At 42.6% G+C, this 17,414-nt stretch overlaps 2 protein-coding genes across 2 annotated transcripts; both read right to left on the bottom strand.

Annotated features, from left to right (window-relative positions):
* Positions 1 to 555: 555 nt before the first annotated feature.
* LOC138794046 (olfactory receptor 52E8-like) lies at positions 556 to 1,545 on the bottom strand. The gene has a single exon (XM_069972812.1). It carries the CDS (start codon positions 1,543 to 1,545, stop codon positions 556 to 558), a length of 990 nt encoding a protein of 329 aa, XP_069828913.1.
* Positions 1,546 to 12,862: 11,317 nt separating this feature from the next.
* LOC138794045 (olfactory receptor 52E8-like) lies at positions 12,863 to 13,852 on the bottom strand. Its single transcript, XM_069972810.1, has one exon. It carries the CDS (start codon positions 13,850 to 13,852, stop codon positions 12,863 to 12,865), a length of 990 nt encoding a protein of 329 aa, XP_069828911.1.
* Between the last annotated feature and the right edge of the window lie 3,562 nt (positions 13,853 to 17,414).

Below are 17,414 nucleotides of genomic sequence, written 5' to 3'. Positions count from 1 at the left end.
GGAGATAAGCCAGATCCCTGGGCTATAGTGTCAGTGCTCAGTGATCCCCCTCCTGTCTCGGGCCTCGGATAAGACTCCTCTCATTCGATCAGCTGCAGCCACATCCTGCCTGGCTCTGACACGCCGACATCCCTGCATCTGCACATACAGCGCACAAAACTGTGAAATACCGCAGATACCGTCCTGGCAGAGTTGAGGTCGGTTAACCGACGCCATGGACGGTATCGGTATTTTCACGGTATACTGCCCAGCCCTAGGCTAACCCAACCTGAACTTCCTTAGTAGCCTTAAGGTCACTCTCTATGGTATATATAACTTTGTTATGAAGGTATCATCTCATTATTTCCATTTTTGCTTATATGTACATAAAACCTTATAACCAATGCCATGAAAAAAATAGGTAAATGAGAAATATGAGGTAAATAACTGGAAAACATGTGAATTAGAACAGTACATCTTGGACCAGACTCTTTCTAGTCACCATTCAATAACCAGCTCCAAAAAAGTTATTCATTCAAAGAGTTCCTTTAGAGTTTTCGAATTAAAGAACTGCAGTTATTTTAGCTGAGAAATCTTTTTGAACATTTGTATTTTTTGTAAATTATGGATCAGTTTAAATTTTAAAGCCTCTGTCCTCAGCCCATAGACAATGGGATTAACAATGATGGAAGTAAGAAGTCCAGCGATAGAAAGTAAAATGTGAATCGTAATAGAAATGTTCCCACCATTCAGCCTGTAACGTAGAAAAACAAAAAAGGATGTAGTCATAAAAAGAGAAAAGGTGATGATGTGGGAGACCAAAGTATTGACGGCCTTCATGGATGTTGATCCGGAGGTCTTCAGACAAATCACCAGTGTCCTGATGTAACAATAGATGATAATAACAAGAGTGCTCACAATGATGAGCAACGTTCCTATAAGTCCAGAGATGTTGTTCACTGAGGAGTCACCACAGGCCAGTCTGACCAGGGACATGTTCTCACAGAAAATATTATTAATATTCACCCCACAAAAGTTGAGGTTAGCGGTCATTATTATAAGAACCAAGACGAGTATGAAGGACAAAGCCCAGATCACATTGATAAATTTCAAAGCCTTCATATTTGTCATGATGGTCCAATATCTCAGAGGGTTGCCCACCGCTAAATATCGGTCATAGGCCATGGTGGTAAAAGTAAAAATTTCCACTGTAGAAAAGGTTTGTACACAGAAGGTTTGGGTGATACATAAAGGAAATGATATGGTGGAGGATCCCGATAGTAGGTGAACAAAGAACTGAGGGAAGATGGCAGTGTTCCCAAAAACACCATTGAGGAGAAGATTACAAATAAAGAAATACATAGGTTCATGGAGACTTTCCTCAACCAATATAACGTAGACAATTAAAGAACACAACAACGTGGGTATAAAGTACACATCAAAGGCTAGGATAGAATAAGGGATCCAGTATCTTTCCATCTCCAAAAGTCCTAGGAACACAAATGAACTTCCCACCTTGGACATGTTCTCCATCCTCAGGTTTGACTCCTCTTGTAGTAACATCATGATGGTAAATGCTGAATATCAGGATACTGTTCGCGTGAGATCCCTCAACCACTTTTACACACCAGGCGCCTTCCTATATATGCTTTTGTACAGGATTGTCTTTTCTCTGAGGATTTAATCCCTTAAGATTTCCAGGTTATGTCAATGACACATGATAAAATGTTTGCACTCTGGGGGCTGTTTCTATATATATATATATATATATATATATATATATATATATATATAATGGTGTGCGTGTGTGACATGTATTTTGATGTAAATATAAGCTCACTGTTGAAAAAATCAAAGGGGCATTAAAAGACCCCATCCTCAATCTCAATTAATGGAATATTCCAGTTGCAATTCTTTATTAATGACATAGTGGAATGCGTTGAGAACCATAAAATATAAAATGATCAATGTATATTAAAATGAATATCCCATGGAGATCTGGATAAGGAATGATACTCAAAATTGAATTGGATAATCTAATTAAAGTATTTTTTGCTGATCCGTAAAAAGGAAAAAGTGCGTTTAATAATCTAGTCATTATTTGCGGATTGCAGATCTATATTTTTGTGGATCGCATACTCAAAAAAACAGATAACATAGAGATCTATTGGTGTGTCCAGGGGGCGGGGGCAATAGGGCCTGTAATTTTTTCTTTGCAGTACGGATCACGGCTCTGTACACACCTACGGATGTGTGAATGGGACCATTGAAATACATTGGGGGACATTTATGAAAGTTATGGCCGGGCCATACGCAAGGGAGAAGGCACAAATTTGCGCCTTCTCCCTGGCGTACACCAGCTTTATCCCCTGCTCGCCTGATTGGCGCCTCATTTATCATGATTTACATCTGCTCTCATGAGCCAAACCTACACTTGCTGGAAACAGGTGTAGATTTAGTTCGCCAAGATCGGGCACCCGGCTGGCCAGATTCAATAAGAGGCGTGCGCCTCTTAGTGAATTTAGTTGAGGAAAGGGGGGGGGGGGGCTAATTTAAGACTGGCGTACAAGTGCGTCGGTCTTAATAAATGTCCCCCACTGACTCTCTTTTCTGTCTGCAATTGCGGACGTGTGAATAGGGCCTAAGCCTCTCAGCTGTATAGCTTGGACATGTTTATGGTCTGACGTTAGGGATGAGGATATGGTTCAGCAATAATCGGACATAGGCGCTTTAGGTTTGGATGTTCTCACTTGGTGACATATACTTGAATGACAAGGGCTGCTAGAAGTCCTACGTGTAAGTTTCTATAAATCATTCTCTGCCCACTAATCACAGTCTCTGCTATTCTTACTTTCTTACTCAAATTAACCTGAAGGTCCTTGAAGCCCGGATGTCCAGGTCACAATGAAGCAGTGCTGTTTTCCTCGCCTTCTAAGAGCCATGATGCTTTTATTTTTCCACCTACAGGGCAGGTTGGGGCATCATTTTTATGCACATTATCTCTGTTATTATTGGTATCATATTAGTATATAAGAAAAATTTTGACCGACTCCTCTGATAAGAGCGACTCTGATAAGAGGAGATGTCACCTGTGAGCCTCTGAATATAAGTCACTTATTTAAATACCAAATAAGTTATAAAATTTATATATACTATAAGGTCAGTGTAAAGATCTCTCCCATGATCTACTTATATCGTGCCCGGAGGTTTTAGCACCCTAGCATCGCCCCAAGGCTCTGTTGTGCATCCATGACCTCTCTATACCCTCCTAGATGATCTAGCAGTATAATACAAGGCACATAGACAGTGTTATACATGGGTTTTAAGGCTATTTGTGAAGTTCAGGTTCAGGCTAAACTAGTTCTTTTCGAACCCAAACATCGCTAATAGCCCTAAAATAGAACTTTTGGCTGATGTTTGGGAAACCTTCCGAAGCAAACTCCTCAGAGATACTACAAAACAAACACTGAAAAATTTGCCAGAAAAATGGTAAAATTGCATTTTCTTATGAATTCCCTGTAAAATATTAAAGGAGGACCTAACGAATCTTACCCACTGATATGCCCCTATTGTGCATGAGGCGCCGAGGAGGAAGGTATGTCTGTTACCTTCTTTCTCTGTGCCGTTCCCGTACAGTTAGTTGTTTGATCCAGGAAGAACATTGGAGCACCACCACCATAATGCTGATCCGGCCCACTCTATTGATTATCATTATCATGGCCGGGGGCGGATCAGTGCTACGGGGGCTAGACAGCGCTCCTAACATTCATACCGAACCAAGGAGCAAACCACTTAGTGTACGGGAAGGGCACCTAGGAGGAAGGTAAGACGCATACCATCCTCCTCGACATCTCCTGTGCAATAGGAACATATCAGCAGGTTAGATTTGTTTAACCTGCTGATAGTTCCCCTTTAATAATCAATTACTCTTGTGTTACGCCAAAATTCAAGGAAAGCAAGCCCCCGTGAGGGGTCGTTTTGGATTAGAAACACATGGCTGCCCCCAACCACAACAGCATCACACTGCAGTACTAGTAGTGGACAGAAGTTTCTGCAAGAACACAACCATTTGTGTGTAAATTCTGAAGTCTACTCCAAACCCCTAATAACCCCCAACCTACCCTGTCCCATGCTTTCTTCTATAATAAAGGGGTGTATTGGGCTCCTTAGCCTGGGCAGCCTCTTATCTTCAGGACTGGATGTATATACATGATAGAGGAGCACTTCCACATCACAATCAACTAATATAGTCTATTGTCTATATACTAATTCTATAATACTGCTGCATTCTTATATAATAGATGGGTCTATTGGGCACCTTGGCCTGGGTGACCCCCCTTATACAGCATTGTAGCCTCTGATCTCCAGGACTGGACATATATACATGATAGAGGAGCACTTCCACTTGTTTATTTACTGCACACTCTTGTCCACAACGATTATAAATTCTCTTTAATTCTTAATCTTGATCACATAATGAAGGTTTATACAGAAGTTCTTTATTTCCAACCATGAAAGTGTCAGATTCTCCTCTAATTAGTCACTAATTGGTCTCATTAGGGCAATGAACTAGATGAGTAAGTCAGATCTTCTCCTCAGTCCCACATAGAGACACCTGCGGAGCCCTCGGGGACCCGGCTTACACAGTGTCATTGTACAATGTAATAATTGCCTCTCAGCTGATGTAAATACGCAGAGACCTCATTAATGACGATCACTTAACAACTATGAAAGTGCTGACAAATATGAGGGATAAATGAGCAGTGAATTCCCCGCGCTCCCTACAGAGCGAGGCCACACGGGAGACCTGCTCAGCCATAGCAAAAATAGAATAGAAACCTGCACCGACGTAACCTATTGACATGAGATGATGGCTTATCAAGGAGATATTACACATGATTACATACTAGGAGAAATACTCAATATGGAATATTATAAAATATTATTGGGTATTCTGGTTACAAGTGAACTAAGCAATAGTTCTCAATGTCAAGCAGCAGCTGTAAAGGCTAATACATTTATATGGTGGTAATAAATAATCAATGCCAATAAAATCCTGGAATCCTAAAGTAATATTAACCCCTCTAAGAGCACATTTGATAAAAGGACTTAGTTTTGGGCTCCATATTGTAAAATTCATATAGGAAAGATGGAGTGGACAGATAATGGAAGGCCTTACAAGATCACAGTGAGGTGGGGAGGCAGGATAGGGACCCCTTCCCTGATGCACATACAGTATATCTGACAATGGAGGTTAAAATGCCACAAAATGAGTACTCAGTGTCTGGGTGGTCAGTCGCCCTCTGATCGCTAGAGCTGGCCAGGCATCGGCTATAAGTTACCATCGGGTACAATCTATTTACAAATAGCCATGAAGGTCGCCATAACTTTGACCTACAAAACTGCTCAAAAGTACTTTGATACCCTCCTCAGTGACCTAATAGTGTAATACAGGGCTATTAGGGCTCATGGACAGTGTTATACCTGAGTTTTAAGGCTGATAATAAATTTAAGTCCGGACTGAAACTTCACCAATAGCCTTAACACGGGACTGAACTTGTTGATGAAGTTTGGTAAGCCTAACCAAAGTTTTGCTCCTTTCTAGTTGAACTATTGAGATACTACATTGGTAATGCGGAAAAATTTGCCAAAATGATTGTAACATTTTCTTTCCATTTAATTCCCTAAAAAAACCCTTAAAAGTCAATGATGAATTTATTACTCCAAAATGGTACCATTTAAAAATGTTCAAAAAATAAGCTTTGGTTGTCCAGGCATAATGGGACTTGTACTTTTGGGAAATTTGGGGGGGGGGGGCAAAGGTTTCCTATCCCCTTTTACTATAGATAATAGGGGTTCATAGGAGAAGTATACTTTATCCCAAACGCACAATATTCCCCCCAATCTACCCATATAATACTGCTATTGCTACCTTCTTATATAATAGAGGAATCTTTTGGGCACCTTGGCCTGGGTGGGACTGCGATTATACAGCTTCTAAAACATTACAGCTTCTCATCTGGTGTGTTTGGGATGTCCAGGACTGGACATATATACATGATAGAGGAGCACTTTTACATTATTATTCTTTTGTATAGTCTATTCTTTGTATACTGTATTTAGTGTTTATTTACTGCACACTCTTGTCCACAACAATTATAAATTCTCTTTAATTCTTAATCTAAATTACTTAATGAAGGTTTATACAGAAGTTCTTTATTTCCAGCCATGAAAGTGTCGGATTCTCCTCTATAATTAGTCACTAATTGGTCTCATTAGGGCAATGAACTAGATGAGTAAGTCAGATGTTCTCCTCAGTCCCACATAGAGACACCTGCGGAGCCCTCGGGGACCCGGCTTACACAGTGTCATTGTACAATGTAATAATTGCCTCTCAGCTGATGTAAATACGCAGAGACCTCATTAATGACGATCACTTATCAACTATGAAAGTGCTGACAAATATTAGCGGTAAATGAGCAGTGAATTCCCTGCGCGCCCTACACAGCGATGCCACACGGGAGACCCGCTCAGCCGACGTAACCTACAGAAATGAGATGATGGCTTAGGAGATATTACACATGATTACATAGTCAAAGAATCTATAGTATTATCAGTATTAAATCATCATTTAGAATATTAATAGGAATTGTGGTTACTATTAACCTAAGCAGCTGCCAAGGCAGATTTTAGGCTATGTTCACACATAGTATTTTCGTCAGTCTTTTGATCAGTCATTTTTTTAAATCAAAATCAGGAGTGGAAATGACAGGGCAAAATAATAGTGGAAAGATTTGCCCAGTTCCTGTGTGTTCAACCCACTCCTGGTTTTGTTTGAGAAAAAAGACCGACGGAAATACTATGTGGGAACATAGCGACAGGGTGTAAAAAATGATGATAAAAACCCATGAACTCAATGTTGACCATTAGTGATCAGTGCCCCCATGGATATTCGGGTTCTTTCATTTAGATCGAACTTAAATAATAAAAAAAATGGCTGATCCAGACTTTTACCTGAACTTTCACACTGACCCGAATCCCACTGAAGTCAATAGGGACCCGAACTTTGGGCCACAAAAACGGCTGTATAATGGGTGTAGAAAGGGGTAGACTGCTGCAATGCAACCAAAATTTGGGTTATAAACAGGACAAGCTAATTCAAATGAAATTTGAATTTGAAACTCAAATTCTTATTGAAATTTTTTAAACAGTTTCTGAGTGTAAAACTGCAAAAAGTGATTAATATCTAGAATTAACTCTGGTGACCTTCTGCAGTGTGGAGAGCGACTAGGAAGACAGTGGTGAGGATGCAACATTTCACAACATCGGTCAGCTCTCCCTCCCTACACTGACAATTTCACAACGTTCTAAGCCCTACTTGGTCAGCTCTCCCTCCCTACACTAACGCTTTCACAACGTTCTAAGCCCTACTCGGTCAGCTCTCCCTCCCTACACTGACTATCACTGTAAATATTGCTGCTTAACTAAATTCAGATGCTGTCCCTCCTCGTTAACTCTCCCTACTGGACGGTACATAAATTGTGAAAGACTGTCGCTAATCATACCGCCAATCACAGTAATGCCAGTAGTGAACATGGCTACTACATTACCTGATGTGCCCTTTCTTCCCCACACATTCATTCGCTCTTTCAAATTGGCGGGATTAAACTTACGCAGTTGTGTACATTGCGAGATAAACATTCTCACATTTTAATAAGTTCGATATATATATCTACGAACATACAAACATATTTGCTCATCACTACACACATAATTACCAATGCGTTGACCAGTAGCTCAGGCAGGGACGTTACATCTCCCTGATTAACCACTGGGTTAACGTGCTAGCGACTGGGCCTCAGGCGTGAAGAGTTTTAACACTTCTCCTACCACCACCCTGGATTGCAAAACATCAAGCCTTGTCTCCTGTTGCCTCCTCCTTCTACCGATCTTCCTCTCCTGCCACCATCTCATACTCTTACCACAGCTGATGCTCCAACTTCGGCACAGCTGGGGATGAGCTACAGCACGCGATTCTGAAACCCTGTCCGGGGGACGAATCATGGATCTCCGGGGTAAAGTGGAGGAGGCGGATTGAACTTTTAATCAGGTGCTGAGTGGTAGCCAATCGGAACAGATTCCAGAGCAAGTATGGTAAGTATGTTTTATTTGTCTTACATGTTACAATGCGTTTCGGGGTTCAGAGCTGTTTTCGCAGGTTAAAAGAGACATAGTGTAAGACAGAACAACTGACTATTATAAATGAGGGGTCTGACGGGAAAATGTGACTTAACTTCGCCCACAGCCCAAGTGAAGACTGAGGTTCTGCAGGGCTACCACAGGGGAGTCTGCACTGTGAACGGAGCAAAAAGCAAATGGCTTCCCTCTCTATGTAGCAGCTATGCTAAGTTAGTGCAGAGAGGGCAAGTGGGGTAGCCTGTCTATTAAAAAGACCTGGTCAATCCTGTCTTCAAAAAGGCTACTACAAAATCCAAGGAAGGACAGAAGCTACTGATAAAAGACCTTATCAATCCTGCCTTTAAAACGCCTAATACAACTTCCAAGGAAGTATAGACGCTAATGTTAAAAGGACTGGTCAATCCTGCCTTCAAAAAGGCTACAACATCCAAGGAAGGATAAAAGCTACTGGTGAAAGGCCTGGTCAATCCTGCCTTCAAAACGGCTAAAACATCCAAGGAAGGATAGAAGCTACTGGTGAAAGGCCTGGTCAATCCTGCCTTCAAAACGGCTAAAACATCCAAGGAAGGTAGAAGCTGCTGTTAAGCAGTTTGAGCACCGCCTGTTGGCGCTTGCCAACGGCACTGCTGCTGCACCTAAAACTAAAATAGCTGGATTATGGCTAGAATTAGCATGGCAGTGAGCACACAGAGAACCATTAAAAGTGAGTGAGGAAGCAAGTGAGTCTCCCAAAAATCAGGCCAGACACAGCATGGCAGTGAGCACACAGAGAACCATTAAAAGTGAGTGAGGAAGCAAGTCAGCCTCCCAAAAAATTGGAGTGAGGCCAGGGGCAAGGATTTAAAGTGGATACGAACCTAGGTGCTGACAGCTAACTGGCTAACTTGATGCCGATCGACCAGGGGTGGTGAGGCCCTGGCCGCGGCTACACGGAAAAAAAAGATAGCACAGCTGGCTGGTTGCCGGGGAAGCGATCCACCCAGCGGGAACCTTATCCACGCAGCTCGGGTCAGTCACCTTGTCCTCATCCACCAGCTCTTCCTCCAATTCCTCACTCTGCTCCCCACTTTGAGTTACATCCATGACAACAACCTCACTGTCTGACAACCGGGTCTCATCGTCATCATCAGACATCTCTTCCAACCCCGCTTGCAAGTCCCCACTCTCATCACCCACTGACTGCGTGAGCTGCATAGTTTGGGCATCAAGACAGATTTTTTGGGGGGCTGTGAGATACAATCTAGTGGTGGCTGAACCTATATACACTCTGTGACACCCCCTTTTACACTGTGGAAGCAGTAGTGAACTTAGATATGTCTTGTGTAAGAAATACAGAAATCAGAAAACATATAGAGGGCCCAATAAAATAGTACTGAGCACTTCTTAGGGGTGTGTATGCCACACCTAATGTCCCCTTTCTGCCAGCAGCCGATCACCACAGTGTGCTGCTGCTAAAATCGTGGTAGCTGCACTGCAAGTCCCAGCCAGCAGTCTGTAGTAATACAATTTAAAAAGATTTGAAGCCCTTACAAGGGCTGTTTGGTTGTTTCGCTAGTATTCCCTGCCTACTGGAATGCTAATTCCCTTCATAACGCTCTCCCTGACCAGCAGCAGCTCTGTCCCTAATCTTTTCCAGCATACGTCTGAAACGAGCACTACCGGCCACGATCTTTATATGGCAGGGTCATCTGATCTGGCCAACCAATCGCTGCTATCGACATGTATAGGTCCCACGTGATCGCAGGATGTACCAAAGAGTTTTCTGCATGTTTATTGGCTGAGAAATAGTGCCCAAACTTACAGGAAACGGATGATGAGATTTTCTCGAGTATCGCGAGATGCTCGTCCAAGTAACGAGTACCATCGAGTACCCTAATACTCGAACGAGTACCAAGCTCGGACAAGCATGTTAGCTCATTACTATATACTACAAATACTTGACTACAGTGTGCTAAACTTCTTTCAGTTTTATTCATATCATTGTCAACGTTTTTTTTTAAAAACAAACTGGAAAATTCGTAGAGTTCGTAAAGAGTCAAGTAAAAACTATAACAAAAATGATACGAAAGTTCAAACCTTTATTTTTTTGACATTTTGAAAAAGAAAGCTTTATGTTGCTACTAATACAAGAATACAAGATCAACAAACAACTACTATAGTTACAGCATTTGTCAAAGTACAGAAAAAAAAGAAGCTTGTACAAAATAATTAGAGATGAGCTGTGGACGTTGGTGGATCAGTGGCATAATATCAATGTTCTCCCAGGACAGCAGTGGACATTAGTAAATGAGCACCCAGTGAGGTATTAAGATAGACACTGTGTTCACTGTGTCTTCCTATAATGTACACCCAGCACCCAGTGACTTGGTATAATACACACCCAGCACCCAGTGACTTCCTATAATGTACACCCAGCACCCAGTGACTTCCTATAATGCACACCCAGCACCCAGTGACTTGGTATAATGCACACCCCGCACCCAGTGACTTGATATAATGCACACCCAGCACCCAGTGACTTCCTATAATGCACACCCAGCACCCAGTGACTTCCTATAATGCACACCCAGCACCCAGTGACTTGGTATAATGCACATCCAGCACCCAGTGACTTGGTATAATGCACACCTCGCACCCAGTGACTATATATATTGCACACCCAGCACCCAGTGACTTCCTATAATGCACACCCAGCACCCAGTGACTTGGTATAATGCACACCCAGCACACAGTGACTGTGTATAATGCACACCCAGCACCCAGTGACTTGGTATAATGCACGCCCAGCACCCAGTGACTTCCTATAATGCACACCCAGCACCCAGTGACTTCCTATAATGTACACCCAGCACCCAGTGACTTCCTATAATGTACACCCAGCACCCAATGACTTCCTATAATGCACACCCAGCACCCAGTGACTTCCTATAATGTACACCCAGCACCCAGTGACTTGATATAATGCACAACCAGCACCCAGTGACTTCCTATAATTTACACCCAGCACCCAGTGACTTCCTTTAATGCACACCCAGCACCCAGTGACTTGGTATAATGCACACCCAGCACCCAGTGACTTCCTATAATGCACATCCAGCACCCAGTGACTTCCTATAATGCACACCCAGCACCCAGTGACTTCCTATAATGCACACCCAGCACACAGTGACTGTGTATAATGCACACCCAGCACCCAGTGACTTGGTATAATGCACACCCAGCACCCAGTGACTTGATATAATGCACGCCCAGCACCCAGTGACTTCCTATACTGTACACCCAGCACCCAGTGACTTCCTATAATGCACACCCAGCACCCAGTGACTTCCTATAATGCACACCCAGCACCCAGTGACTTGGTATAATGCACACCCAGCACCCAGTGACTTGATATAATGCACACCCAGCACCCAGTGACTTCCTATACTGTACACCCAGCACCCAGTGACTTCCTATAATGCACACCCAGCACCCAGTGACTTCCTATAATGCACACCCAGCACTCAGTGACTTGGTATAATGCACACCCAGCGACTTGCTAGAAAGAACAACAGTCACCCAGTTACTTGGTATACTGGACAGTGGCTTCACTGCTCCTACAGAAAACCACCCACAATCCACCCTTCTCTCCTCTCTGTCCCTATCTCTGTATTCCTCTTCCTGCTCTAACTGCCTACTGCAACCTGCTCTTCACTATACACAGCCGACTGGCCGCCTCCAGGAAGCCAATCACCTTATATAGAGGGGGAGGGGGGGTGCTGACATCAGAGTGGGGTTTGCAGCTGATTGGACGGGGCGCAAGGGATTATGCATAATCCTTTGCTCCTGCCAAAAGACAGTACTGTAAGCTAACATGCGCGACCATCATTCTGGCTGTCACGTTTAGCGAATTTGTGAAGATAATCTGGCAAATTCGCGTATTACTACAAAGCGGATTTAACACCCGATTCACTGCAAATCAGAATTTGTCAGATTCACTTTGATCATCTCTAAAAACAAAAATAACTGATTCTGGGACTCTATAACTACTATCTACTCTAGTGTGATACTACATGTCCTGTACTGCTGTGTGTCTAGTATCTCCTCTCTACAGTATAGTGTGATACTACATGTCCTGTCCTGCTGTGTGTGCCTAGTATCTCCTCTCTACAGTAGTGTGATACTACATGTCCTGTACTGCTGTGTGTCTAGTATCTCCTCTCTACAGTATAGTGTGATACTACATGTCCTGTCCTGCTGTGTGTGTCTAGTATCTCCTCCCTACAGTATAGTGTGATACTACATGTCCTGTACTGCTGTTTGTCTAGTATCTCCTCTACAGTACAGTGTGATACTACATGTCCTGTACTGCTGTGTGTGTCTGGTATCTCCTCTACAGTATAGTGTGATACTACATGTCCTGTACTGCTGTGTGTCTGGTATCTCCTCTCTACAGTATAGTGTGATACTACGTGTCCTGTACTGCTGTGTGTGTCTAGTATCTCCTCTCTACAGTATAGTGTGATACTACATGTCCCGTACTGCTGTGTGTGTCCCGTGGCAAAACTCATATGTCAGTCTTTATAAATGTCCTCCTAAGTGTTTTGACCAGAATCTTTCTAGGAGTCAGCATTCAATAATCATCTCCAAAATAAGTTATACATTCATAAAGCTCCTATAGTGTCCTCGAATACAAGAATTGCAGCTATTTTAGCTGAGAAATGTTTTTGAATATTTGTATTTTTTGTAAATTCTTAATAAGTTTATATTTTAAAGCTTCAGTCCTCAGCCCGTAGACAATGGGATTAACAATGATGGAAGTAAGAAGTCCACTGATGGAGAGTAAGACATGAACCGTAATAGAAATGTTTCCACCATTCAGCCTGTAGCGTAGAAATACGAAAAGTATTGCAGTCAAAAAAATGGAGAAGGTGATGATGTGGGAGACCAAGGTATTGATGCCCTTGTGGGATGAGGACCCCGAGGTCTTCAGACAAATCACCAGTGTCCTGATGTAACAATAGACGATAATCAGTAGAGTGACCACAAGAGCAAGCAATGTTCCTTTAATCCCAGTGATGTTATTTGCTGAGGTGTCTCCACAGGCCAGTCTGACCAGAGACATGTTCTCACAGAAGATATTATTAATATTGACCCCACAAAAGTTGAGGTTAGCAGTCATTATTATATAAATCAAGATGATTACGAAGGACAAAGCCCAGATTACATTGATAAATGTTAAAGCCTTCATATTTGTCATGATGATGAAATATCTCAGAGGGTTCCCCACCGCTAAATATCGGTCAAAGGCCATGGTGGCGAAAGTAACAATTTCTACCGTATAAAAAGTTTGTAGACAGAAAGCCTGAGTGAGGCATAAAGGGAAAGATATGGTGGAGGATCCCGATAATAAACCAACAATGATCTGAGGGAGGACAGCAGTGTTTCCAAAGACACCATTGAGGAGAAGATTACAGATGAAGAAATACATGGGCTCATGGAGACTTTCCTCAACCCATACAACAAAGATCATCAGACAACACAATAAAGTGGGTATAATGTATATATCAAAGGCTAGGATACAATAAGGGATCCAGTATTTTTCCATCTCTAAAATTCCTAGTAAAACAAATGAACTTCCCACCTTGGACATGTTCTCCATCCGCAGGTTTGACTCATCTTGTAGTAACATCATGGTGAGGAATGCATCAAGATGCTGATGTTGGCGTGTATGTGATCCCTGAACTACTTCTGTTCATGAGGCTCCTTCTTATATATGTTTATGTACAGGGTTATTTTTTCCTCTGAGGATTTCCAGGTTAGGTGACAATACCTAGAGGGAAAAAAATTGCTCAGTAGTAAAAAAGAATTGCATGATTGTACAAGGGAAGGTATATATTATATATATATATGTATATTTTTTTTTATAAAAAAAATATTACTTCCTCCATGTGATTTGCAGAGCAGAACAAACAAACTGTGGGATATAAATGGGCTGCTCAGACACTGCTGCCCCTGGGATCGGGAAGCTGCGGAGCACTGGAGAGAAGACCAGGAACGGGCAGAGGTAAGGTATCGAGTGTTTGCGCAAGGGCTGCATGGACATTGTTATCAATGTCCATGCAGCCCTTGCTGCACAATTTTCAGGCCGTGTTATACTGTAGGTCCAGTAAACGAGCGCTGATCTAGCAGATTGGCGCTTGTTTACGAAAATGATCAGTTTGTTGTCAGCCCGTGTAATACCACTCTAGCTGTGGCCAATTGCCTTACATAGTTGTGCCTTGTACAGCATGATTAAAGAGGTTATGTTATGCTTACCTCTCTGTGCTCCCCCTATGTCCTGTGCGGTGTCAATGGTGTCCCCTACTGTATGTAAGTGCCGTCACTTTCGTGACAAGCTTTTCTCGGGAGTGACAGCCTGCTCAGCCAAACATTGGCCGCAGTGCTACCCCGGATTTGCTGAGCGGGCTGTCACTCCCGAAAAAAGCTTGTCATAGAAGTAACGGCAGCTAAAGACAGCGGGGGACACTGGTGACACCGCACAGGGCATAGGGGGAGCGCAGAGAGGTAAGCATAACATAACCTGTTCAATCAAGCTGTAAAAGGCACAACTATGTAAGGTGGGTGAAGTGGGGTAGTGTCAAACATGTTTTCTTATATGGCAGCAATGTATTAAAAATGAGCTATGGCAAGATAACCCCTTTAAGTGTAACCCAATAGCAATATCTACACAACAGCTTAACAGAGGTTGTGAGTGATGCTGCAAGTCATTGACTTCAACAGAGCTAAGCTGCAATACCAGATCCAACCAATGATGAGGGGTAGCCCTGATTCTGGAAGAAAGCAACCATGTTTTTGTAATCCTAATGGCTTCTTGTAGACTATTCCAGTTTGTGATTCGGGTGTTCATAACTTACAGGTAATATTGAGTTCTATAGAGAGGTATTAACTCTGGCCTCCACTGCAATATTTTTAACAACCTCCACTTACAATGCGCTGCCATTTAAATTACTGATTCTTTTCATGTAGAAGTGAAATGTTGTACTGTGTTAGCCATAGACATCAGTTGAATAGAGAAGAAATCAGGCGATACATTTTGGAGGCTAACTGAGTATCAAATCAAATCAAATCAGCTTTATTGGCAGATCTAAATAACATATTAGCATTGCCAAAGCAAACAGGAGATTTTTGGGGGATGGGTAGGGAAGATGGGTAGGGATGGGGTCAGGGCCGGACTGGGACTTAAAATCAGCCCTGGCACTCAAACCTCAGCAGCCCACATAATATATGCTCCCCAATATATTATAGACAGCAGTGTGCTATACAGGCTGTAGCGAATTCTGCTCATTACTCACTACTTCATTAAATATATGAACCCTACCATCAACACATAAAAAACAACATAATCTGCTGTTGATTTGATGTTGCATATTTATGTGTTTCAGATGCACCAAATCCACAATAAGAGTGGTCCATACCACGTACAGTGTTGTAGATCCCGGCATACAGGTGCGAGGGAGATATAAGTGACAGGACCTTTAGTCCTACATAAACTTTTATAATCATTACCAGCTGAAGTGTGAGAGGTAGAGCAGAGCCCCAGCTGCACCTCCTGCCCCGGCCTGCTCTGACTGATTTACACTTTAGCTGGTAATAAAAAGGAGTAATTATAGTGCAGTTACATCCAGTGACTCACAGGAGGTGTCTTCTGTGCATGAATAGCAAGTGACGTTTTTGCTGAAGTTGTTCTCTTTTTCTTAGTTGGCTATCATGAAGACTTCTCCAGCCATGACACCTCCCTGCAAGATCTACCAGACAAACAATTTAGGATCCTTGCTCCAGCATCATCTTCAAGTGTATTGCTTTAGGCTACGTTCACACTGAGCAAAAGGGGCAGATTACGCGAGGAAATATTTCCGCCTGAAATCAACTGACGCTGAATTCCGAGCAGAATATAAGCAGAATGCAAGCAGAATCCCTGCGTATTCAGCTAGGAAAGTGTTCAGCTCGTAATCAGCTCTTGACAAATTCAGCGCGGAATACTCGAGGAATCCGCGCTGAATCCGCATGCATTCAGCGCTGAAATTCAGCAAGTATTTGGCGAGTAAACTAGACTATACCAGAACATATACTAGAATCCTCCCCCCCTTTTTTCCCCATTTCCACGCTGATTCAGCGCGTAATTTCCGCTTGTATTACGCTTGTATTCCGCGCCGAAACAGAAAATCAGAGCCCCATTGGTTTGTATAGGCTTCCGCTAGCGGAAGAATGAACATGTTCTTTCTTCTGGCGGAAAGCGGATTAGTTCAGTGCGGAAATCCCACTGTGTGAACTGCAGAGCAGAATTTCCATTCAACACAATGGAAATTAGCTCTGCACCTATTTTAACAGCTGAAATTTCAGCGCTGATTCAGCGCAGAAATTCAGCTGCTTTTGCTCAGTGTGAACGAGCCCAACACAGTAACCTTTCTCCCTCTGTGCCCCCTTATAAGCAGTCTGTGCTACTAAATAGTAGTCCAGCCCTTCTGCACCTCTATATAGTATTATAGTATCAGGTCCCCTCTGTATTTCTTACCCGCATCCACACACCACATATGCTATACATACATCACAAACACTCAACACACACTGTGCACACATACATACTGTGCATACATACATACATAAAGACAAACACACACACACTGTGCATGCATACATACATACACACACACACTGTGCACACATACATACTGTGCATGCACACAAATATACATACAGACACACTGTGCACACATACATACATACACACTGTGCATACATACATATATGCATAGACGCACACTGTGCACACATACATACGGTGCATGCATACATACATACACACATACTGTGCATACATACATGTACACATACATACACACTGTGCATACATATATATATATATATATATATAACTACATACATACACACATGTATACATACAGACACACATTGTGCATACATACATACATACATACATAATAAACACACACTGTGCATGCATACATATGTACACATGTAGCCGGCATTAAACAGATTGTGCTGATGCTACAATTCGTGTATGGTCACATGTCGGCACAATTTGTCTACCACAGGCAGTATACACTTTGTGTCGCGCTGTGTACTGCAGATTCCCTTGGGCTGGGCGCACTACAACCAACCCCTGGCATCCCTCTCACAAAGTAGACTATAAACTAGGACAGCATCTCCTCCATGCAAAACATGTGTTTTCATAT

The sequence above is a fragment of the Dendropsophus ebraccatus genome, chromosome 5 (assembly GCF_027789765.1).
Source record: "Dendropsophus ebraccatus isolate aDenEbr1 chromosome 5, aDenEbr1.pat, whole genome shotgun sequence".
Lineage (NCBI taxonomy): Eukaryota > Metazoa > Chordata > Amphibia > Anura > Hylidae > Dendropsophus > Dendropsophus ebraccatus.
This window is presented reverse-complemented; position numbering and strand designations above follow the sequence as displayed.

Bases quoted from the DNA above. Each gene is read 5' to 3' on its own strand.
- LOC138794046 (XM_069972812.1), bottom strand. From the start codon at position 1,545: ATGATGTTACTACAAGAGGAGTCAAACCTGAGGATGGAGAACATGTCC.
- LOC138794045 (XM_069972810.1), bottom strand. From the start codon at position 13,852: ATGATGTTACTACAAGATGAGTCAAACCTGCGGATGGAGAACATGTCC.